The 26,228-nt window shown below is 38.7% G+C and overlaps 1 protein-coding gene across 1 annotated transcript in view; it reads left to right on the top strand.

Moving 5' to 3' along the window:
• Positions 1 to 23,910, top strand: part of LOC126199315 (eukaryotic translation initiation factor 3 subunit M) — a 59,113-nt gene extending 35,203 nt beyond the window's left edge. The window contains exons 4-7 of the mRNA XM_049936154.1: positions 4,744 to 4,962; positions 8,940 to 9,205; positions 17,920 to 18,063; positions 23,564 to 23,910. Of these exons, the coding sequence (XP_049792111.1) occupies positions 4,744 to 4,962; positions 8,940 to 9,205; positions 17,920 to 18,063; positions 23,564 to 23,772 (838 nt within the window). The 3' untranslated portion in view covers positions 23,773 to 23,910. The remainder of the gene's footprint in view (positions 1 to 4,743; positions 4,963 to 8,939; positions 9,206 to 17,919; positions 18,064 to 23,563) is intronic.
• The last annotated feature ends 2,318 nt before the right edge of the window (positions 23,911 to 26,228 follow it).

Here is a 26,228-nt window from a genome sequence, read left to right as displayed (position 1 = left end):
AGTTACTGTGAAGATACGCTGAGACACAAGAAATTAATGTAAATTAAAGCCAGGTAGGTAGCAAGAACCAAGGACATGCTGTAGTGCTAGTTCCCAACTGTGGAGTTAGGAGAAACTGGTGTCTGGGAAAAGAATCCGGATGGTATGTATGGTGAAACAGGCACAGAAGTCATAATTTTCATGTTGTAGAGCATGCTCTGCAACAAGATATTGTGTTGCCAGTATACACCCTCCGCCTGTGCCCATTCATCCTAATCAATAATTTGGTGGTAGTGATGCTGATGTAAAAGGCCGAACAGCGTTTACATAACTATTGGTATATGACATGTCATTTGACAGATGGCTCTCATTTTAATAGTGTGTTTTTTGCCAGTTAAGGGCTGGTATAGGTGGTGGTAGGAGGGTGCATAGGGCAAGTCTTGCAGTGGGGACTGTCACAGTGGTAGGAGCTGTAGGGTAGGAAGATAGGTGCAGAAGGCGCATATGGTCTGTCAAGAATATTGCGGAGATTGTAAGGGCGATGAAAAGCTATTCTAGGTGTGCTCGACAAAATTTCAGAAAGAGTGGATCTCATTTCCTTCGGTGAGGACGAGATGAACATCAAGAAAAGTGACAAGGCGTTCGGAATAGGACCATGTGAAATTTAATTGGGAGAAGGTATTCAGAGATTCCAGGAATTTTAATAGCTCAGCCTCAACGTGAGCTCATACGGTAAAGATGTCATCGCTGTATCTAAATGAAACCAGGGGCTGAAGACATGGATCACAGGAAAGCCCTTCCGAGTCACCCATGAAAAGGTTGGTATAATACACCACCATTCTCACCTCAACCTTCACTGGACATAATTGCAGATTTCCCAAGACATCACATTAAATTCTGGTACTGCTGATCCCTCCAAAAAACACATTCAAGCACACAACTGGTCACTCAGTATTAGCTTGGTTTGGAATATATGAATCAGTTACTTTGACAAGGCCATGAGTTAATAAAATTATGCCCTGAAATGAGATCCATTCTGTCTGAAATTTTGTCCAGCACAACTAGAACAGCATTTCGTTGCCCTCCCAATCTCCGCAATATTCTTGGTCAGACCTGATGCTCCTTCTGCACCCATCTCCCTACCCTATGGCTCCTACCCCTGTGACTGTCCCCATTGCAGGACTTTTTGTATGCACACTTATACCACCATGTATATCAGCCCAGTAACTGGCAAAATATATAATATCAAAGGAAGAAACAACGTGTTATATACCAGCTGTTATGTAAACACTGTTCAGCCATTTACATTGGCACGACTACCACCAAATTATCACTTAGGTTGAATGGGCATAGACAGAGGGTGTATACTGGCAATATGAAATATCCTGCTGCAGAGTATGCTCTACAACATGACAATCGTGACCTCGGTGCTTGTTTCACCACACTCACCATTGGGATTCCTTCCCCAGACACCTGTTTCTCAGAACACTTCAGGTGGGAATTTGCACAACAACATGTCCTGGTCTTAAGACACATTAATTTTTTCTGTCTCTGCGTTTCTTCACGGTAACTATTATTTTTCTTCACTTCATTTTGATTTTCTGCACTTTTCATTGTCTTACCCATCTATTTTTCACTGCCCATCCCCTCCCACCTCTGATACCTCTTCACTCTTATTAACTTGTGCACAACACTTAAGCAGTAATCTGTTCCTTGCATGTTACCCTGTCCTCCACCTTTAAGTTGTCAGATTTTCAAATCTCGTCTGATGCAGTCCGCAACAATCAGTCCTTCCTTATCGTTCCATGCGGTATGTCTCCCGTAACCACAATTCTACCCCTTTTCCTAGGTCTCTCCAACCCTTTTCCTTCACCTCTCTTCCTTCCCCTCCAACTCTTCTGCTGAAGAAGGAGCCACTGGCTCCAAGAGCTTGCCTAATTATAGCCTTCTTTTATATGTGTGTTCTGCCACTGCTTGGTGGGTGGATTATTTAATCTAACGAATTAAATTATTTTGTCAAAAATTGTTTTCGTTGTTTTAAATACATTGGTACACAGAGCAAAAACTATTTCTCACGAGGACCACTTGAATTTGGAAATTAATCATCTGATGTATTTGTTAGAAAAGAATGGCTGTGGTGCACTTGATATGAAGTTGGTGTTCCCCAAGGAAAATAAATGTGAAAATGTTGAACTTTTCACATAATGAGCTACCAATTGTATTCCTTTCTTTCTGTGGTGCTACATCCAGAAAAGTAGGCAGTCCTGGAAAGGCAAGGTATAAGACCTATTTTCCGACCTCGTAAGAAGATAAAGGAGATCATTTGCCCTGTTAAGGACAGTCTTGGCCTCAGCATCCCTGGAATTTATAACATGGCTTATGTCCAGTCCAGCCATGTCATATTCAAACTCTGTGCAGAACATCAAAGGAATATTAACAATCAAGAAGTGACGAAATCTGTAGTTGCTGAGCACAGCCTCATAAACAAACACAAAATACTGTTTGATTAAACGAAGATTTTGCTGTCCCATGCTTCAACATCCTGAGATTTTGTAATTAAAAAGGCTGTAGAAATAAGACTGTGCAACAGGAACTTCAACCGTGACAGCAGATATAATCTTAGCAATGTATGTAAGCAAGCTTTTGATCAGAGATATTTGTCGCAATGTTTACACTACTACAGGGGTGGTGGCGTCTCCAGTGCATATATTGACTGACACCATCTGCTACAGCATTACATAATTCCCAACCAATCAGAAGCCATCTATGGATGATAAAAGGCCACCACAGCAATAACTTTGACACTCAATTGCTCCTGACAAAGACAACAGAGGTCAAAAGCTTGAGGTCTTACCCTCAATTGATGCAGCAAGAAGTTTGAGAATGTTTCATACAATTTTGTTAATAATTTCTGTAATTTACTTATCAGTCAGCTCCCTCAGCTGCTGCACTTTATATTTGTTAATTCTTTCAAATTTTTCAACTGTTAGTGTTGTTAAGGAGGCTATAAGCTCATCTGAAACTTTTGTTTGGGAGTGATAAATTTTGCTGGATGTAGGCGCTAATACCCTTCTACGAAGTGAGCTGCAAAATTTGTCATTAACATATAATTATGGCTCTCTGTAATGCTATATGCTTTTTTAACTTTCGGAAACAAATTTCACGAATTCTGTTTTACATGTTAATGCACATTGTCATTTTTATGGTTAAAATATCTGCACATCGAGTAGATGTCTTTTTACTGTTAAATTTTTCAGCACAATGTGCTGTTATCTTTATTCTGAATTATTCTTATTCTTGTCAAGATTGACTCATTGGTTTTAACCCTGTTCGCTCCAATGGCTAGTGGCACTCGATGTTGGGGATTTTATTGGTCCACACCAATGTTGAGCCTCATTTGTCAGGATTTTTCATAGCCATCTCATGCTTCATTCTCAAATCTGATTGTACCAGGCATCAGCACTCCATAGTACTGGCATCTAAAGAATCTTCCATTAACTCAGTGTCGAACTGTAGCAGTTCTGTATTGAGAGAATGGCCGTAATTAGTGCCTTCAAGTTAGTAGGTGCAAAATGGCTAGTTCTTCAGGTACTGTCCTTTCTGAGGTAGACAGTGTAGAGCTTTTAGAGGAATATCTATGAGAGACTGATTATGAGAATGACAATGACTTTGATGACAATGACTTTGACGATGACAGTGATTGATTTGTAAACAGTGAAGTGATGATTTAAGCCATCCACCCTGAAGAGTTTCAAGAAATTTCATACAATGAAAAGTTTTGTGTTGTAAGACTTACGTAAATATATTTGAATGAAAGTGCAACTTTTTGTTTTAATGTGTACCGTAATAGTTTGTCAGTGGCATCATTGTTTCCACAGAGGGACTTGTACAATTACTGTGAGTCACTTGCTGCCATGGCAACATTGATTTAAATACAAGCACATGAAGACACACTATGTCTGCTTTACAGAGTTAAAGTGGTTAATTGGATATGGTGTCTATCGAAAGACAGTATTTATCTACCACGTTTTACCTCAGAAATGCTCACGTTTTCAGCTTTTCTCCTTCTTTCCCCAAAATTTAAAATTTTTCCTAATTTATTTCTTTAAAATTTTAATGTTTTTATGTGTTTGGGGCAGAAAAATAGATAAAACTTGGACAGTTAATTTATGATCTCTTTAAATCTCTATTGTTACTTTTTAACTATGTGGTTATGGTTATTGGTGGTTTATGAGAAAGGCAGTTGCATATTACGGTGATCTCGGTGCTTTTTGACACCTACCAATGCCAGTGCCATATTTTTATGCAAGCACAAGTGGCATCCAGGACTCTTGCAAACAATTTTAGCAGTAATGGAATTTTATAGTGTGTTCAGTGATTGCGTGGCCCTGATGTTGATAGCTGCTGTGTAAATCCGAAATGTTTTGTAGAATGACATAATTGTAGATTTGGAAAATGTCAGGGCTGAAAAATCCTTTTTTCTTCTTTTATTATCCTTTGCAACAATTACTGGTTAATTCTGTAATTACTGGTTTCAGCTGTGATCGATGGTCATCTTAAGGTTAGAGTTGTAATCATGCCTAGTCATACTGGTTGTAGAGCACAGCTTAAACTGGTAAGTGGAAAATTACAACCAGTGATTTTCATCTGATATAATAAAAGAAGAAAAAATCATTTCAGGATTTTTAAAAACTATCATAAATGATTATTTATTATAAATATATATATTTTTTTAATTTTTATTTTTTTTATTTTTTATTACAGAGGGTGGTTAATGTTTCAGTCACTAGATGCATGTAGTCCCATGCGCTATCATGTTTACTACCATCTGGTTCAGGTTGCCAAACAGGTTGACCAAGTGCATGCAATCTTTCGGGACATGGACCAGTTACGGCAGCAGTTTGAGAGGTGTCCACCATCCAATGAACAGATGCAGAAACTTTTGCGACTTCTCCATGAGGTGCTACTTGAATGCAAGCAAAGGTAAGTGTATTCATGAGCTAGTTAAACATATTCAGTAAATGATTCTGCAAACTAAAATTTAAAGAAGTTGTGTTTGCCTCTAAAACTGAGATAGCCCAAGGAATATTTGATGGTAGAAAATTTACCCTACATCCCAGCAACAACCAAATGCTTATTATCTGTTCCAATTATTTATATCAATTAACTCTATTGTAGACATTATTGACTGTCTCCGTATGCCACCAGCAGAGTCCTATGACAACTGAGAAGAAAACTATTATCTGTAGTTGGACTTGCTTTTAAAAAGAAGCTGTGTCAGTCATTGAATAAGTTGTTTGTAGTTCATGAATCAAGCCTTCAAGGCAGTCAATTCATCTGGAACAATTGAAAACAAAAGCACACAATTCCATAGAATAAGGTGGAATACTCATTCCATAATTGCCCAATGAACCTGTAACATAAAAGAGAGAAACTTTCATGATTTAGGAGAGCAAAATTAATATTTAAAAAATTGACAAATTTCTGTCGTCAAGATACTTTGACTTGTAATTTATCTTAAACCCAAGAAAATTTGCCCCCATTCAAAAGTGAAAAGGAGACATAAAAGAAATAGATAAATTATTTAACTGAAAAGAATCACCAACTTCAATAAAAATGTGTTACACTTGGCAAGTGTTATTATGCCCAGTAAAAGAAGAGAAATCACATTTTGCAAGACAATAGTAGAGTTTTTGTTCAAGGGGATTACCTTGTATAAATAAAATAGAGCAGTAATAGATGATTTGAGACGAGTGTTATTGGTTCTCTATGGAAAAATAAGTAATAATCATACTAATGTATGATATAAAATATCCTCTAAATGTTGTTGGTGCTGTTGTTGCTGCAATTGTTTTTTCAGCACCCACTAAGTCATGCTGAAAGTGGATAGCGGTTCTATTATAATAATTATATTGGCATATAATTATCATATAGTTTGAAAATATGAAATTTTCTGGATTATTCTAATATTAATAGTGTAATGCTGTAGGAATTCAAAAGGATTGCTACCAACTTGCTACCATTTCAAGGTGATGAAGACAATCGTTTATCTTAGCTATCAATGTTTATTACCAAATAATTGACAAACCTGGCGCTGCTTGGGTATTCACTTATTGCTGTGCCCGAAACATAGTTTGCATGGAATTTATTTTTCACTTGCAAAGCTTCTTTGTATACAATCTTTGAAGTAGTGTGATTGGGAACATGATAGAAGAGCTCATTTGTTCCATTAACACAGGAGTGTCATGTAGAGTTGGCCATGTTAAAAGCAACTGACACTAACGTCCATGACACAACACACAGCATCTGACCTTTTGCTTTGTTTATAGCTGTAGCATAAGATAAGCTCACCAGGAATCCCACATGTTTAAAGCAAAATGATAAATTGTTAGGAATAAACGGGTTTTTGGGTATATAAATTTGCTCACCTGTGCAATTTCCCATCAGAATTTTTTATTATAAAATGTCACAGTGTAGAGGGAACTTCAAGCCTCTGTGAGTGAAGGGTTCTGAGGAATGAGGTAATGTATTGATGCTCTTGATTAGAGCTACGTTGTGCTTTGGTTTCAGAAGTTTCCAAAGAGAGAGTTAACCTGATGTTCTCAAGTCACAGCAAGTCTTGCCTCATGATCTTAATTTGATTCTTGAGACTGCATAGTCCTCAGTCTTTTAGGAGTTCTGCTGAATTCAGAAAGACTCTTTTTAGGCATAGTAATGAGTAGGCACCCAAATCAAAATGCTAACTTGATAATTTCATTCTCCTATTGAAGTACGTAAGTAAAACCTATTGAAAGAAACGATGAAACATTAAGTTTTTAATACACACAGTCACCGATCGGGTCTTTGGTGTACTACACCATGATCATTAAACATTTAAACAACTAAACTGAGAAGACGATTTTAGATAAAACTTTACAGTCTTCCGCCCGCCCCCCCCTCCAAGTTCAGATTTTGATGAAAGAAAGGCTTAAGTAATCTGAAATTCTTAAGAAAATTTGTGAAGTAGTTTTGGAGATTAGTGTGTTCAGACAGAAATCGCAATTTTACAGTTTTATTGTTAGTGTAGATTTTGTGACATGATATTCAGTAAGCAAAGCAAAATAAACTTTGGTATCAAACTTGAATTATTTCTGCAAGCACATTGCTTCTCCATTCCACTTTGATTACAAAAGTGAAGATGATCGATACTGGATTTACCTTATTTTTGGCAGCATCATTAGTATTATAATGTAGCAGTTACTCCCTTGAGAATAGTCAGTTTTGCAAATGACATTGCATTATTGTAAGAAACATAGACAAGCTACAAAATCTGCTTAACCATATGAATTAAGTACTAATAAGAAAGTATGAGGTGAGAACTAATAAAGTAAAGCAAAATTATGAAGCATGTAAGAAATGAAATTTAATGAAATTGAGTTTACATCTTGAAGGTAAAAAGATTGCATAAGTAACTACATTCTGCATCTACATGTATGTGATACTCCGTATGGTGTACGGCTGAAGGTATCGTGTACCACTACTAGTCATTTCCATTCTTATTCTGCTTGCAAATGGGGATCAAGGGAAAAACAAGTGTGTATATGCCCCAGAGCACTCACTGAAAAGAAGGAGCATTAACTTGTTGATAGGTGCACACAAAAGAAAGAAAACTTGATAGGTTTTGGAGTTATCCTTTTATGAGTTCTAGCTTGTCAAAGAATAACTCCGAAAGGTAGCTTTGATGAGTTCTAGCTCGTCAAAGAATAACTGCAGAAGCTAGCAGGTTTTCTGTATTTTGTGAGTACCTATCAACAACTCAATGCTTCTGCCTTTTGATGAGTGGTCTCCTTTAATCACTAATACTGTATTTGAACATTACAGTGTTCTTTTTCCTACTTATCGGTGTTATTGTTTTTGTATTCATTGGCATTAACTTGGATTTTTCGACATTTAGAGCAAGCTGTCATTCATCATACCAAATAGAAATTCTGTCATAAGTCATGGTGTATATCCTTCTACACTCCCTCGGCGACAATACTTTACTGTGTAATGCGTCATCAGCAAACGGTCTCAGACTTATGCTTTATCATCATTTGTGTGTATAGAGAATAAGAGTGGGCATTTCACACTTACCTGGGACGCTCCCGACAATGCTGTCTTCTTTGATGAGCACATGCTGTGAAGTACAATATACTGGTTTGTTTTCATTCAGGAAAATAAGACCAAGAAAGAGAACTGGCCATACCAATTTGCACTTACAGACCTCTGGAAAAAATGGTTTTTTAAATTTACGTAGATAATCCACAAGCCATCATAAGGTTCATGGTGGAAGGTACCCTGTACCACTAATTGTCATTTCCCCTCCTGTTCCACTCTGAAATAGTGAGGGAAAAAAGACTGTCTGTACACCTCCATATGAGCCCCAATTTCTTGTACCATATCTTCGTGGTCGTTACGCGCAATGCATGTTAGTGGGAAAACAATCATTCAGCAGTCAGTTTCAAATTCTGGTTCTCTAAATTTTCTCAGTAGCATTTCCCAAAACAAGTGCTCTCTTCCCTCCAGAGATTCCCATATGAGTTCCCAAAGCATCTCGTACAGATCTCACACTCGAGCAGTACTCAAGGATAGGTCGCACCATTGTCCTATATGCAGTCTCCTTTATAAGTGAACCACTCTTTCCTAAAGTTTTCAGGCTAGATAGAAGGAAAATTACTTGTGTAATATTTTTGTGCTTCAGAGAATATCTGATTCAAGAAAATAAATAATTCTCGAGAAGAGAATAATATTGTTATCAAACATTTTTTTCTCTGGGGACTAATAGGAAACAATTCTTAAAGAGCTGCATATAAAGTGTACATATGTATAAATCAAGAACTTTGATACTGAGTAAGACAGAAAGAGACTTTTGTGATTTAATGTCAGACCCCCTGTTAAATTGTCATTGTTGTATTTTTGACTAATTTGTGTTACCTTTGCAGTGAACAAGCAGCAAAAGTAATGGTGGAACTTTTGGGCACATACACAGCTGAAAATGCATCACAAGCTCGTGATGATGCTCAACGGTGTATTCTGGCTGCACTTGCCGATCCCAATACGTTCCTGCTGGATCCTCTGCTTGCCTTAAAACCAGTAAGGTTTCTTGAAGGACAACTTATACATGACCTGCTATCCATATTTGTATCAGAAAAGCTCCCAAGCTACTTACATTTTTACCAAAATCATCGAGAATTTGTTCACAATCTAGGTAAGTTTGTATACGTGCCCTTTTTGTGAAACATTTTCTGAATTACATGAATAATAAAGCTACTTCATACGTATCTGCATAGAACTGACATTCCAAAATGAAACTCCAGCCACATATGTATAAGAAGCAGTTGTAGATTGATACACGTACACTTAACCATAAACAGGGGCACTAGCATACAGAATCAAAGATCACTTCATACACAGAAATAGTTATCTCTAAACTTAAAACCAGCAATGTAAAAGTGCACAGAATTACTTCAAAATGCACCGAATCAATTACTCGTGCAAGAACATGTACGTAAAGAAAAAGTAACAGTTGGCCAAAACATTACATTAACACTAAGATCATCAGTTCAGTTATCACATTTCCACATGTTAAAAAATACTAATTTGTGCTATTGTAAATTGTTGCTTGGAGTATGAAATAATGACGATGATGATGGTTATTATTGTGGTGATCACGATTACTATTCGTCGTGCATAATGGAAGGGAATTCTGTGAGAATCCACTTCCTCAAGCTAAAATCCTCATGATTTGTGATAAATTCAGTAACAGTGTTGCATGGCTAAGGCAATATCAACTTCTTCGACTTTCAGTGTTTCCAGAATGTATTGCAATGAAACATAAACTTATTATTCAAATAACTATCTTTATTGTGAATGTTTCTCATGGCAAGTACAAACATGTGAGCCTAACAAGAGTGCCACATAGACACTCTCATTTCTTTGCCACAATTCAGCATTTGTTATTACAAAGATGAGATATACTCCATGGCTTAATCTGTCTCATCCTATTCACTGACTTTTCCAATGACTTAGTATAACATGTAGCTGTTGACAGTGGTGGTTAAGCACCTGCAGGATATTTGATTAACATTTCTGTCTCAGACTGCCGACAGCTGCACTGCATCCCGGAAGGACAGCGTACAGTGTTAAAAAGCACATTAACTTAAAAGGGAATGATCTAACTTGTCATTTCGAAACCAGTCTCAGTTTTTTTCTCCCATTTGTAGTCAGCCACTTACAATCTACATGCCAAATTTCAACCCAGATACACACTGCAAGTTACCTTAAAAATATGAAAATGGGTATTTCTTTGCGTGACCTTGCAACTAAGGAGTTGACACTCCTGGGTGTTGCTAACTGCTGTTAATACCGAGCGCAGTACGCCTGATCAGGGGAGTGCCACAGTTGTATTATTTGTGTCATGTTCATTGAGGAATCTTGCTTCAAAGTTTTGTTAGAAATGGAAGCTAATATCCGTATTTTTGTGGCTATGTCTTTTATTTTACAGCAAGTGTTTGCTAACATGTTGTTGCAACCATAACACAGGTCGACACTTGTTCTGCAGTTTATAAAGTAAGTAGTGTGCTTTACTAACTTGCCACCCCTGAACATGTAAATAATACGAGGGTTGTACCAAAAGTAAGGTTCCCATACTTTTTACAAATAGAAAACATTGTTGATTATTATTAATTTATACATCATTGAAAAGCTTACACTTTTATCTATTTTTCAACATAGTCTCAATTTTTTTAGACACTTTTGGAGACGGTGCTCCAGCTTTTGTATTCCTAAGTCGAAGAAGTCTCCCACCAACCTGTTGAAGCATGTGACCTCTGCTCGGACTTCGTCGCTCTTGAAGCGTTTGCTGCCTAAGTGGTCCTTTAGACTGGGAAAGAGGTGACAATCTCTGGGGGCCAAGTCTGGACTGTAAGGGATGGGGCATAACAGTCCATCCAAATTTCTTCAAAAGCTCCTGTGTTTGACAAGCAACGTGGGGTCGAGTGTTGTCGTGATGTACTACTTCCTCCTTCAGTCGTCCTCTCCAGCTATTTTGAATTGCTCTCTGGAGTTTGGTCAGATATCTGTCTGAGTTTATTGTCGTCCCAGGTTGCATGAAATTGATGAGGAGTACCCCCTTCCGAACCCAAAACAGTCACCATAACCTTTCCTGCCGACTGTATTTGTTTGAATTTCTTTGGTGGCGGTAGAATGGAGTGACGCAACTGACAAGATTATTGTTGTTTTGTTTTGGAGGTCTAATGAAGCACCCACGTTTCATCTCCCATGACGATAGAGTCCAATTACTTCTCCTTGTTGCCTCCCCCCTCCCCTCACATTGTTGAAGAAACTTGCGAGCAGTCAAGGCATTGCTCCTTGTATCTGTCATTCAGCATCTAGGGGGACCCAGCAAGGACACATCTTGCGATAACCCAACGTTTCCGTTAAAGTTCTTTCTTTTGTGCTGTGGGAAGCTTCAGGAATGCCTTCCAGAAGTTCACGGACAGTGACTGTCCGATCTTTAAGCAGCTCACTGTTCATCTTATGGACAATCGCATTCGAAACCGGCGATCTTCCACTCCATTCTTCATCGTGAACTTCCGTGCGACCCCCAGCAAAAGCCCTGCACTATAAATGGACATGCTGAACAGACATGCACTCTTCACTATAAACCTCAGTCAGCTGCCAATGAATCTCCGTGGCCGGTAACTTTATTGCATGGGGAAAGCGGATTACTACTCGAACCTCACACTTGGCGGGAGCAGTGATAAACGCTTAACTCTCTCACGGCTACCAAGCCAACACTGAGCGACATAACTAATTGCGGACAGGCATGCTCGAGAGTGAGGGAACCGATGTGCACGGCACTGTTGTCGAATTTAGCCTACAGCCTAGCACTTTCCCTCAAGGCTGTAGCTCATTGGGAACCTTGCTTTTGGAACAACCCTTGTATGTTTTTTTTTTCTTCTTCTTCTTCTTCTTCTTCTTCTTCTTCTTCTTCTTCTTCTTCCCATTACCCTGTTTTCTTTGCCCAGCCTACTATTGGCTGTAAAATCTGTTATGCTATGTAATTTAAATTCTTTTCACATAATTAAGATATCCACCTCGGAGCCTTTAACAATGAGCCACTACTGCGTCTCCATTATTTAACGTAAACTAAAGACTAGGTCCAAACTGAAGCCACACTAATTTTCATTCAACTTATCCTCTGCTAATACTCATACCCTCCTTTCAGTAGCACCTGGGAAGATTGTATGCACAACTACAGAAATGTGGCAAAATTGCGTTGTTTGTAGGTCAGTGAAGTAGGCGGATAATGAGCTTCAAAGCTGATGTTTCATTATTGCCACAAATATCAGTGAGCGAGTTCCACAGTTAAAAAGAGGTGCTTATGCGCTTTGTCGGGAGTGGTGTTATTTCATTGAAGCCATTTTAAAAATATCAGGAAGGCAGTGTTCAAATAGCCCAGATACAGTTTGCTATATCTGTGGAACTTATGTGACAAGTACAAGACATCAACAAATAACCCAGTTTGTGCAGAAATAATATTTTGCTTATTTTGGCATGAAGCTTGGAGATCAGAACAAGTAATTTGCTTCACACATTGTGTGTCATACATGCATGGAGCAATTAAGGAATTGGAGTGAAGGTAAAATAAAGTGCCCGAATTTCACTGTCCCCTTGGTGTGTCCTGAACAGAAGAACTGCATCAATGTTGTTACTTCTGTGTGACAAAAATAACATGATACAACTAAAATAACATGAATAAAATCTTGTATCTGAACTTAGTTTCGGCAATTATACCTATCGCTCATGCTCCTTTGCTGCTGATCCCCTTTCCCCCATCATCAGTGGATACATTTAAATTCTCTAAATCAGAGGTAAGTCAAGAAAGTAGTGAATCTGACTAGTCATAGTGTGGTACTGGTAGCAACCGAAGCCTCTTGCTCAAACAGGACTTAGCAATTTCGTGGATGACTTTGTACTCTTACACACACATGACCACAGTCTCAGGCAGAGGAAGTCAGACTTACGCACTTGGTAGTCGGGCTTCAGCTACCAGAGACTGTTTCAGGTAGGAGGGACTGTTGACCTTGTAGTTTGATCCCATTAATCCTTAAGGGCAGCTGTAGGGCAAAATAGTGAAAAACTTTGTATTTTTTTTTTATTGCGTAGTTTATTAGATTGATTCTTTAAGAATCACGTCGCAAAGTTTCGTACGAATTCTGGTTAGAAACATGTTTTAAAAAAAAGTTTGGGTGTCTCTGCCTACCATTCTATGTTTTGATCCACACCTTCTCTACATAAGAAATTTTTTGTGCATTTTTCATTCACACAATTGAAACGAACTGCAAATGAGTGTAGAGGAGTATGAGAAAGATTATCTTTGCTTGTTCCTTTGTTTGCAATGGGTCTTTTTTTGTGGTGGTGGTGGTGTGTGCTACAAACTTATTTCAGTTTTTAGTTTTGCACATGTCAACCTGTTTTGCTTGAAATAGGTCGTAACTGTGGATAAGTATTCAAATAAGTGTGGAAATGTTGGATTTCACTTGTAAAAGGATCAGGAAATTTAAATAACAAGTGTGAAGAACATTTTCGAAAAAGTCGCACAAGTTCATTGAAGAAAAAAAATTAGTGAAGGAATTGATAATGCTGTGTTCAGTGCCAAAGACAAGTTTTCCAGTAGATTCAGGTTAATTGACTTAGAAATACTTGCCCATATGAATAATGTTTTGTGTGCATGTGGTAATTGTGGGTCAAGGGCCTTACACTGTATGATGACAGTGACAAAAAAGTAAGAAAGAAAGAATAGACAGTGACAGAATAGTAAGTAATATATTTTGTGTAAAGTTTGTAAATACGACATTCAGTTAAAGACTTTTGTTCTCCATGGGAAGATGTATGAGGCAAATACGAGATTAGATTACACCGTGAGATGCTTAGGTTGTTTTGTGGCTTGATGAAATGCCTGCACCAGTGACTGGATTCAGTGATTACAACAGAACACTCCTAAGTGCTCTTGAAGTTTAGTGCAAGGATGACTTGAAAGCAGCTGTTGAGGAAGCTGTAGATATTAACAGTGAAGGGCAAGGATGGCACTATGTAGTGTAGACAGATCTGTGAGTCTCTTTGGTGGAACCTGGATGAAGAGGGGCAATAAATCACTTCATGGTGTATCATCTCTCATTAGTGTGGATACAGGTAATGAGCAAGTATTGCTCTCAGTGTGACACAAGAAGTGTGCAGCAAGAATTACCAGGGGTCAAGTGGTGGGTTGGAAGCAGCTGGGATGAAACTAATACTCAAAAGGTCAGTGTAACAATTTGGTGTTAGCCATGTGAAGCATCTAGGTGATGGAGATTCCAGGGCTTTTAAGACTGTTGTAGAGAGCAATCTTCATGGATCACTAACTAAAATTAAAAAAACTGGAATGTGTGGCACATGTTCAAAAGCGAACGGGAGGTAGATTTCGCAGACTGAGGAAAGAAATGAAAAGCAAGAAACTAGAAGATGGAAAGCCACTGGGAGGTGTTAACAGACTGAAAGATAAGGAAATTTACACTTTACATATACAGGCTGGTGCATTGGCCAAATATCTCGTGAAATTAGCATCAAATGAAAAAATAACAACAAAAAATCTGTTTGAGCATGATGGCGGAAAACAGGTGGCGCTGTGGGTGGCCAACTAGATGGCATTGCCATAGGTCAAATTGATAGAAACTGCATTTTTTAAATAGGTACCCCCAGTTTTTATTACATATTTGTATAGTGTGTAAATAAATATGAATATTTGATTTGGAACATTTGTTTTGCTTTGTGATGGATGGTGCGGTAATATTCAAACACTTATAATATACCTCACCAATTTAGATGAACAGTTGATAACAATGTAGTTTTTTAAATTAAAACACAAAAAGTAGTTCGTTTTGGACTTTATTTCTGTTGTTCCAACATGATACGTTTACTTTTGTGACTGTATCATAAATGATGGGAATGCATGCTGTTGCTGTGTGAGCAACTGTAATAACCTCATTAATGTAATAAATGCTCAAAATAATGTCCTTCAACTTCAGTGCATTTGGCAATACACATAACAAAATTCCTCTCAACAGCGAGTAGATCGCCTTCAGTAATTGTCACACATGCATTGGCAATGTGCTGATACATGTTTTCAGGCATTGTCGGTGGATCACGATAACAAATATCTTTAAATTTTCCCCAAAGAAATAAGTCCAGAGATGTAAGGTCCGGTGAATGTACAGGTCATGGTATGGTGCTTCTAGGCCCAATCCACCTGTCATTATATATTCTATTTTATGGTGCTTCAATTGCTTGCATGCTATGTGCAGAACATCCATCATGTTGAAAGTACATTGCCATTATGTCATGAAGTGAAACATCTTGTAGTAGAATCGGTGAAACATTTAGAAATTGGCATATGTTGCACCATTTAGATTGCCATCGATAAAATAAGGGCCAGTTCGATGTCCTCCCATAATTCCTCACCATACATTAACCTGCCAGGGTCGCTGATGTTCCACTTTTCGCAGCCAATATGGATTTTCCGTTACCCAATAGTGCATATTATGCTGGTTTACATTACCTCTGTCTGTGAATGACACTTTGTCACTAAATGGAAAAAAAAAGTGTTTTGTGCCCAGTGGCAAAAATTTACACGACGTTAAAAATCATCACCATGCAATTCCTGGTGCATAGAAATATGGTGAAGATGAAATGTGTGGTGATGAAGAATTCTCAAAATCAACGTTTTTGAAATTCCCGATTTCCGCTCAGTTTGTCTGCTACTGATGTGCGGATTAGCCTCAACTGCAGCTCTCAAACACTTATTTGGGCACCTTCATTTGTTGCAGTTCTTGGTTGCGTCTTCTTCTGTGACGGAACACTTCCAGTTTCTTTAAATACATTAACTATCCAACGAAAAGTCCAAACACTTGGATGCTGTGTGTCAGGATACTGATCAACACACATAGCACAAACTTTTTGGGCATTTTGATCTCAATAGCCATAAATAAGCACCATATCTACCTTCCCTGTGACTGTTAAACGTTCAATTTTAACAAGATTATGTCTTCTGTGTAATTATTATGACTAAACAAGCATATTATCATACCTAGTTTAAGTAATGGATTGCACACAGTACTATCAGTTGTTGCATTATTTGTGAGAATATTATAGCGCCATCCATCACAAAGCAAAACAAATGTTCCAAATCAAACATTCATATTTATTTACATACTATACAAATATGTAATAAAAAATGGGGTACCTATTTTAAAAAATGCAGTTTTATCAATTTGGCCTGTGGGCCGTCCATAGTGCCATCTGTTTTCCCCCCTCATGCTCGAACATATTTGTTGTTCTTATTTTTTTGTTTGATGCTAATTTCTTTCGTGAGATATTTGGCCTAGTCACTGTCAGTGCACCACCCTGTATATTGTGGAAAAGCTATCAGTGATAACTAACATAGTGTGAAAATAATGCAGTAAACCATGTGGGCAATATTCTTTCACAAACTTTCCACACATGATAACCCTCAACATTTCGTTTGTGACATATTGTGATGCAAATATCTTTAGCCAGAAGCCATTGGAAAGCCATACACCCACAAACATAGTTTGCACTTTGTGTTTTAGATGTTATAAAACCAACTTTCATGTACCTAGCCAATCCTGATCAACTGACAAAACAGGTACATGGGAAAACACAGAATACAAATGAGAGCTACAATCAACTTATATGGATGCATTTTCCAAAAACAGTATTTGTGTCCTCAGTTGTTTTGGAGATTGCTGTTTGTGATGCCTGTCTAGTGTTCAGTAGCAGAGATGTAGGTAAGCTAAAGTGCCTGCAGAGACTAGGCTTCCATCAAGGTGCTTCACACTGCGGATACTGACAAGCATCGATAAAGTGCGACTAGATAAAGCTCAAGCAGCAGAAGAAAAAATGCAAAAGTTGCCTAGTCAAATGAGGTGGAGGAAGAGAATTAAGATTATGGATATGATCAGCATTAATTGCCAGAGATATAGCAATATTGTCAGAAATTAAAATAAAAACTTTAAATGCAAATTGCTGTAAACTGACTGAGTTGTTATGTACCTTTTTTCAGGAATTATAAAATCTAACGTCCTGAAATGTAGCATAGTTCTTAAAAATTACTTACTGAATAATCCTGTGCAGTACTTTTCCATTAGCATTTCTCTGATAAAAATAGAGCGACGGGTGACGCAGAACTAAAAATCAATTTCAAAGCTACTGTGACCTCAAACAAAAACATGTTCTACATGTTTTATTAGCCTCTTACACAGATGTAAACTGTGAAATTCCAGTTTTATTGCTTTGATTAGTTTACGAGAAAAGATACATTATAGAAACAATGGTAGTTAAAAATTCAAATCCTTCTAAAATGTGTGTTGATCCCCATTTTCAAACAATAATTGCACAGCATATCAAGCATTATGCTGTACATAATAGTCTCAAGTTTTATTTTCTTTGCTGTAATGTTTTAAGAGGTACATATATTTAAGTACAACAACACATTTAGCCCTACATCTATCCTTAAACCAAACCACCAACTTGCCCCCTAGCCGGCACCCACCTCCCTTGCTCTACCCCCCACTCCCTGTAACACTTGATGTCCTCCAATCCCCACACTCTCTACCCCCAATGCTCTTGACCCCCCCAAGTATCCTCTATCTCCTGTGTCATCTAATCCCCTCCCATCACGCCCTCTGCCCCTCACCCATGTGCCGTACCTTGCCCCACTCTCTATCTCCTGTGTTCTCTATGAGAATGAGAGAGAGAGAGAGAGAGAGAGAGAGAGAGAGAGAGAGAGAGAGTGAGTTTTTTAGTACAGTATGTGAATAACCGAATTACAAAAGTAGTCATGACCTTGTTTCCTACTTGTAGGTTTGAATCATGAACAAAACATGAAAAAGATGCGGCTATTGACTTTCATGCAGCTGGCTGAGGGACAATCGGAGATGACTTTTGACACTATTCAGCAAGAACTTCAGCTTGGTGAGAATGAGGTGGAAAGTTTCATCATTGATGGTATGTTGGACTTAGGTTTTTTCTTTTTTTTTTTTCCTTTCTCTTTCTCTGAATCAGTGAAAGAAGATAAATTGATCATTTTCTTAGTGTATTGGAAGCTGAATAGTACATATGCATGGCAACAAGTTTGGTTATGAAAATTGTATTTTCAGTTTTTGTTGAACAGTACACACACTTTATTTTGACTCAATTATTTTATTGGGCAAGATTCTGTCTTCGAAAACAGTGTTCTTATTTTTTAATTACAGTGAAACTCAATTTTCTGTCTACTGCATTACACACTTAAAATATGGAATTATGGCTCTGAAATGCATTGAACAGTAAATATTGTGACTGAAGGTGGAAAATTATTAATGAAAAAAAAACGTACTTCAGAAAACCATAAAATCACAATGATACAGAACAGCTGGCCAGTGATTCAGGAACTGAAACACTGGTACTGCTGATAAATGCTTAAGGGTGGGGAGGGGGTTAACCTGTTCCTAGCATCCTAAAGTGATAGTTTCTTTCTCAAGATGACAGAGGGAAAGGGGGATAGCTTAGAGGAGACAGGCCACAAAGACCCCAGGTTTAAGTAATAGAACCCAGTATGTTGTCCTTGATGGTGAGTGTTCATCGGAGGTGAGGGTATCTTCTGGATTGCCCCAGGGAAGTGTGGTAGGTCCACTGTTGTTTTCTACCTACATAAATGATCTTTTGGATAGGGTGGATAGCAATGTGCGTCTGTTTGCTGATGATGCTGCGGTGTACGGGAAGGTGTTGTCGTTGAGTGACTGTAGGAGGATACATGATAACTTGGACAGGATTTGGGATTGGTGTAAAGAATGGCAGTTAACTCTAAATATAGATAAATGTAAATTAATTCAGATGAATAGGAAAAAGAATCTTGTAATATTTGAATACTCCATTAGTAGTGTAGTGCTTGACACAGTCACATTGATTAAATATTTGGGCATAACATTGCAGAGTGATATGAAGTGGGACACTCATGTAATGGCAGTTGTGGGGAAGGCGGATAGTAGTCTTTGGTTCATTGGTAGAATTTTGGGAAGATGAACCACATCTGTAAAGAAGACCACTTATAAAACACTAATACGACCTATTCTTGATTACTGCTCGAGCATTTGGGATCCCTATCAGGTCGGATTGAGGGAGGACATAGAAGCATTTCAGAGGCGGGCTGCTAGATTTGTTACTGGTAGGTTTGATCATCATCCGAGTGTTACAGAAATGCTTCAGGAACTCAGGTGGGTGTCTCTAGAGGAAAGGAAGCATCCTTTTTGTGAATCGCTACTGAGGAAATTTAGAGAACCGGCATTTGAGGCTGACTGCAGTACAATTTTACTGCCGCCAACTTACGTTGCGCAGAAAGACCACAAAGATAAGAGAGATTAGGGCTCGTACAGAGGCATATAGGCAGTCATTTTTCCCTCGTTCTGTTTGGGAGTGGAACAGGGAGAGATGATGCTAGTTTTGGTACAAGGTACCCTCCGCCACGCACCATACGGTGGATTGCGGAGTATGTATGTTGAGAGGAACCAACCTGTTGTGAGGGCATTGCTCATAACTACCATCCATCTGTTTTCCATTCTGATCAAAAATCTAGATAAGTGTGTGTGTGGGGGGGGGGGGGGGGAATATACTCTAAGAGATTAGCAGGTTACTTTCCTTTCCTGTAACTCTATAAAGGAGTTAGGTTCATAACGTGATACCACACTCCTTACTTGGATTTGGTTCTTTGCCATGGAAATGTACCTCTCTTTTAATGCACCCCCCCCCCTCCTCCTTTTTTGTTTCCTTGAAATGCGTGAATGAGAAACTAAATGTAAATTGGAATTCATTTCCCACAAACCGTTGGTCTTGCCATGATGGAGAGAGGCTTTCAAGCCTCGACTGTGGAGATAGCTAAATTATATGGGCATGTCAGTCATACCTTTCATTCCTGAAGGAAGGCAGCTTTTTAAATTGTTGCAGAGGAAACAGTCTAGATGATTGACTGATCTGTCCTTGCAACACCAGTAAACATGATCTTGCTATTTTGGTATTTTCACAGGTAGAAACAAAAAATATTCCAAACATTACATTGTCCCAAGGACAAGCTGCTCCACTGTGTGGTTTAATGATAGTGGCATCATCCTCGATAAAATATTCTAGAAGTAAAATAATCCCAATTTGGCGTTCTAGCTGGAATCTACTCTGCAGGGGATGTGGTCAGAGAGTAGGGTGGAGGGTGGGATTCTGTGGGTTGGAATGTGTTGGATTCCTCAATTATGATGGTATGTTAGAGAACTTGAAAAGAGAGATAGATATGTTAAGTTACTTATAGTGGGAGTTAGTAAATTGTAGTGGCAGAAAAAACTGGATTTTTGGTCACATTAATACTGGATTATCACTTCAGAATCAGATTGGTTAATGCCACAGTAATGATTAGTTCTAATAATGAACAATAAAATACGAATGTAGGTGAGCTATTACAAACAAATCATCATAGCTGAGATCCACACAAAGCCATAGCCACAAATTCAGTCCAAGAATATACAGAGTGACATACATTACTCTTTCACCTCAATTACTTTTGACCCATTAACAGCATCATAATCTACTTTCACCTAGATGAACAGTGACCAAGGGCTTATGGAACTAAGCAATTTTTTGCTGACAGAACAACAGATCTTGATAAGACAAATTCAGTGGTGTAAATGTTCTGTAGGTGTGACAAGAAATAAGAGTAAAAACACAGTGTAATATGAATTATTAGTTTAAGATGGAGAGTCATGCTTCATTTCAAACAAGTTTTGTACCACAAAAAAGTTACCACTAGAAAGTCATTCAACTAGCAGTGAGCTGAGTCTATTAACTTTTATTACTTCTCACACTATTCAACAAATAGTCAGCTCTAGAGTGGAAGGCAGAAGATGAGGTACTGGCAGAGGTAAAGCTGTCATGGCAGGTCATGAGTCATGTTGAGATACCTCAGTCAGTAGAGCACTTACCTGCAAAAGGCAAAGGTCCCAATTTCAAAACCCTGTTTAACACACAGTTTGAATTTGCAACATGTCCCATTACAATATTTGTTGACTCCGTGTTTAGGTTTATCAGCAATATTTTCAAATGGGTGGATTGCTATTCACTGTAAAGATGACCAACTTGAGTTGCAGACAGCACATAAAAAGACTGTTACTAAATGAGCTTCTAATCAAAGCCTACTTCAGAAAATAAAAGAAAACACACATTCACACTAGCAGACGCTCCTCATGCACACAAGGCTGCTTTCTCTGGCTGCTCTGGCCAGACTGCCAGGCAAAGACAAAAACGTAGATATGTCAGTTAAGGCTTTCCCAATGTATACTGCTGATGAAATCTTCTTGGGCTTCCATCCGGATAGCTGCGTTGAAAATCCGCGACGTTTTGATGAGTGAGTGTCATTCTCATCCTCTTCTGGTGAAGCGTCAATGGACTGCGGTCGTCTTCTATATATAGCTGGTCAGCAGCAGGTGGTGGCTGTCCCTCCCCACCCCTCCTACCGGCGCTGGGCTGTTGGTGAGGGGTTGGGGGGGGGGGGAATCCCGCGGTGCCGAGCGATGTCACCGCATCCTGTGTTAGTATAACTTAAAATTGTGGGGGCGTTAGCAGTTGAGCACGGTCCCAGCGTATAGCCGTTATTACAGGGTTCCATGCCGAACTTAAATGGTAGCCCTCATCCCTGTTGACAAGATTGTCATGTAATCTTATTTCGACTGATTCCTTGATGACACTCTCCCAGAAGTCACTGGCTCAGCAAAGCATTTTCGTTTCTTCAAATTGGAAGGTGTATCCCTCTTTGAGGCTGTGTTCTTCCATGGCCGATTTGTCCTTGTGCCCCAGCTGTACGCATCTAATGTGTTCCTGGCAGCATTGTGAGATGCTGCGTTGTGTTTGACCAATGTACTGGAGCCCACACTCGTATGGTATACTATATATACCGGGAACTTGTAACTACAGTTTGTCTTCACCAAGGCCAGTAACACACTCATTTTTGGAAGTGGTCGAAAAATTGCTTTGGTGGTGTTTTTTTTCCCATTATTCTCGCAATTTTGGCTGACGGGGGCCCAATGTAGGGGATAAAGGAGAGTTTCTTTTCCTCTTCCTCTTCTTTGTGGATGACTGTTTCACTTTTTCTTCCAGAATGCACGTCTAATGTGTGCTTCGCTGTAGCCATTCTGACAAGACATCCTTAAGGTGCTGCAGCTCAGCTGGAAGGCTGCCTTAGTCGCAGATGGCTCTTGCTCTGTGAACCAGTGTTGTTAGAATGGTGTGCCCCTGTGCTAGGTGATGGCAGCTCGAAGCATGGAGATATGGGTCTGTTCGAGTCTTCTTTCTGTATACTGCATGTCCTAGTGTGCCACCTGCTTTTCTCCTTATAAGGATAACCGAAAATGGAAGACATTCATCTTGTTCTAATTTCATTGTGATCTGTATGTTTTTGTGGATGCTGTTCAGGTGTTCGTGGAATTCATTCAGGGCTTCTCTTCCATGTTCCCACACAATGAATGTGTCATCAACGTAACGGAAGAAGTGTTTAGGTTTAAGCCGTGCCGTTTCTAGTGCCAACTCCTCAAAGTGCTCCATATAGAGATTGGCAATTCCTGGAGCAAGTGGCAAACCCATGGCTACCCCATCAACCTTCCCCTTCAACCCTTCTACCAGAAGGTGGAGTCACTGGGTCTGAAAGCTTGCATAAGTAAAACTTTTTTTTTATATGTATGTTCTCCTGGTCCAAAAGCTTGCATAAGTAAAATCGTTTTTTTATATGTGTGTTCTCCTGTTACCACTTGATCAGTAGATTTATCTATCCAATTGCATTATATTGTCAAAATTGATTATTTTTGCTGTTAAACTATAGTGTGTGTTGTACATTGCTTGTATTGTTCTTGTAATAATCTAATATATACTCCAAAATCAATAAATCTATTGCTTCTATATTTTGGTCAAAGGGTTAGTAAGAAAACATGCTTCTTATGGAATTCCTACTTCAGTTTAAATTTTAATGGGATTACAAATACACAATGCATCTATTACACAACGGTGCTGCTCTGATTTTAATCAATTGGTCTCTGTGTGTTGTAAATCTATTTTAAGTAAGTCAGAAATTATCACTAGTCAAGACAGGAGAGTCCATCTATTAGCCACCAAAATGACATGTCAGACCTGCTCTAGTTGTTACAATTTTGACGATTGGTGAGAACATTCACTCCGTTTACTTCAGCCATTGTTAGCAAAAATCCGATTTTTGTGTTATTTCATCTTCCCTTGAAATAAATTGTAATTTTTATCCCTACTACTTTCCTAGAGATGCTGGCTATCAGCTTTCCACTACATTGGTCTATTAGAATCAAAAATCTATAAATATAGAGAAGTTATGACAACATTTACTTAGGAAAGTGAAGGAAGTATTTTGAGTCTGTAAGGCATAAAAGATGTTTTAAATAAACAAACTCATCGTGATTGTGTTTATTTTCAGTTCTCAAAACCAAACTTGTAAGAGCACGAATGGATCAGGCAGCCAGAAAAGTCTTCATATCCAGCACAATGCACCGCACATTTGGTCGAGCACAGTGGCAACAGCTGAGAGATTTACTTTATTCTTGGAAGAGCAATTTACAAGTGATGCAAGAGGGCATGAAGTCTATTGCTTCTGCACAGATGGAAATGATGGTACGGCAGCAGTGAAAAGTTTAAAGAAAGAAAGTGTGATAAAACCATTTTGTAAATTAGAACAATTGAGAATTTATAATTTAAGTTTTTTCCTTGTGCACATTGTTGTTTGCTCTAACATATGTATATTGCAAATAAAAGTGATACAAGGCATTTTATTTCTCTTTATAATATTGTGTTACCCACGTATATGCCTGCCCAGTTTTCTCACCTTCCCTTGAGAATGAGAATGTTTTTTCCTCCAAAATCGTCGGGTAGGTCTTAGCTTCATGAAATCTTTCCAGTACTTCTTAGCAAGGTTTTCCGTGATTTAGGGAAATCACTCCAGGCAAATGCCGGGATGGTTCCTCTGAAAGGGCACAGCCGACTTCCTTCCGCATCCTTCACTAATCCGATGAGACCGATGACCACGCTGTCTGGTCTCCTTCCCCAAACAACCAAACCAAACCAACCTTCTTAGCAAACCACATAATAATTTAAACATTACTGAAAGCACAAAGCCGAGAATATTCAGATACAGAATTGTAAATATAAAGCTAATGTGCTGCCATGTTTAAATTTTGTAAGGAAAAGTTTACACTGTCAGCATTTAATCACAATGGTTGTGCATTTAAGGTTCAAGTAATTAGAGTATGTCAAGTATGACTCAAGTTTGTTTAGTTTACAAAATCGTCAATGCTGCTGTTGTAGTGAGTAACGCCAAATGAAAAATAATGGTGATTCGAATGTTTCTACAGTTACTGACCTTGCACAAAGGTGCTGCTTGTTAAAATTTTCACATTCTTTGTAAACACTGAAAGCAGTTAATGTTAAGAAAATGTAAGTTTATGTCTCCATTAATTTAAACTGTGATTTGTTCATCAATGTAACTGCAATATTGGAAAGTACCTATCAGAATGCTCAAGCAAATTTGCCCAGTTAAATCATTGCAAAGAATACTGTAAAATATTAAGCAAACTAATTTAAAAATCTGAAAGAGTGAATTTTTATTAAAATTACCACATCTTGCCACTAAGAACCCTATCACAGTTTTTTTAACAAAATTCTGAGGACAAATATTATAAGGTAGATTATTTTGTTTAATGTCAGTAAGTTACCCCAGTATCATTCCGTTTAGTATCCACACATTGTTATACCCAGGTATCTGTATGACCTGACTGATTCCAAAAGTGAGTCATTGTTACTGTTTTCATAGGATACTATGTTTTCTAGCATTTTGTGATTTAAAACTGTCCAAGTTGCCTTTACACACGTTGAAGTATGAGAGTGTTTATTGGTGATATAGGACTGAGCATGCACTTCTAGCGTGCGTGAGGGGCATTAGAAGTGGGAAGAGCCTGGCCTTTCTTCACTCTCAGCCAGTTCACCAACAGTACTTACAGTCAGAGCAACATGTGTACCGCTCTGTTGTGCAACACACAATTATAAAATTTCTTGCTGGGGAAGGAGTTCAAGCAACGGAAATTTTTCAGAGACTGACTGCACAGTTTGGGGACTGCCTGGCATAAAGGGTTGAAGGCAGGACGAGAATGAGTGGAAAATCAGGACTGGGGTCGCAGTCCTTGAATCAGCATTACAGAGGAAAACATTCACATGGAGTTTGAGATATTCTTGAAGAAGATGGATGTGCAAGTGTATCTGAAATTGCAGAATGGGTCAGAAAAAGTTATGAAAGCTTTCAAGTGATCACAAACTAGCTAAAGTTGTGTAAAGTGTGTGCCAGAAATCAAACCCTCGCCTTTTGATTGCACATCAGAAGTTAAGATGTTTTGGAGGTTTGCCAGAGTCTTGCAGCTAGGTTTGCGAAGGAAGGTGATGCATTTTTTAGTCGGATCACCACCGACAATAAAACATGGGTTCACCTCTATGGTCCCAAGTCAGAACAAGCCAGTAGGGGCTGACAGAGGAACTCGAGACTCGATAGTCTCTTGGCAAGGTTGTTTCAGCCATATTCTTTGACTGGCAAGGCATTCTGCTCATTGATGATTTGCGTAAGTGATGCACAATCAGTGCTGCTTACTGCTGTGGTTTGTTGAAATAGGCGAGGACTGCATATCGCTGCAAGGGCGAGAGCACCAATTTTAGGGGCCACCCTCCTCTACAATAATGCCAGGCCCCATACTGCAGCTCTTATGGTGTCAAAATTTCAATAAATGTACTGAAATGTGCTGCAGAGTGAACATTTCATTCTGGAACCATCCCTCAGACTGTGGCTAAGTCATGTCTCCATAGTATCCTGTCTTCCAGGAGAGCTAGTCCTGCAAAATTTGTAAGAGAGATCCTGTGAAGTTTGGAAGGTAGAAAATGAGTTACTCGTTGCAGTAAGACTGTGAGGACGGGTCGTGAGTCGTGTGGATAACTGTCGGCAGAGCACTTGCTCATGAAAGACAAAGTTCCTGAGTTCAGGTCTCAGTCCAGCACACGGTTTTAATCTGCCAGAATGTTTCATATTGGCACACACTCTGCTGCAG

Source organism: Schistocerca nitens, chromosome 8 (genome assembly GCF_023898315.1).
Source record: "Schistocerca nitens isolate TAMUIC-IGC-003100 chromosome 8, iqSchNite1.1, whole genome shotgun sequence".
Classification (NCBI taxonomy): domain Eukaryota; kingdom Metazoa; phylum Arthropoda; class Insecta; order Orthoptera; family Acrididae; genus Schistocerca; species Schistocerca nitens.
The sequence above is the reverse complement of the archived record's forward strand: the minus strand, read 5'-3'. Positions and strand labels throughout refer to the sequence as shown.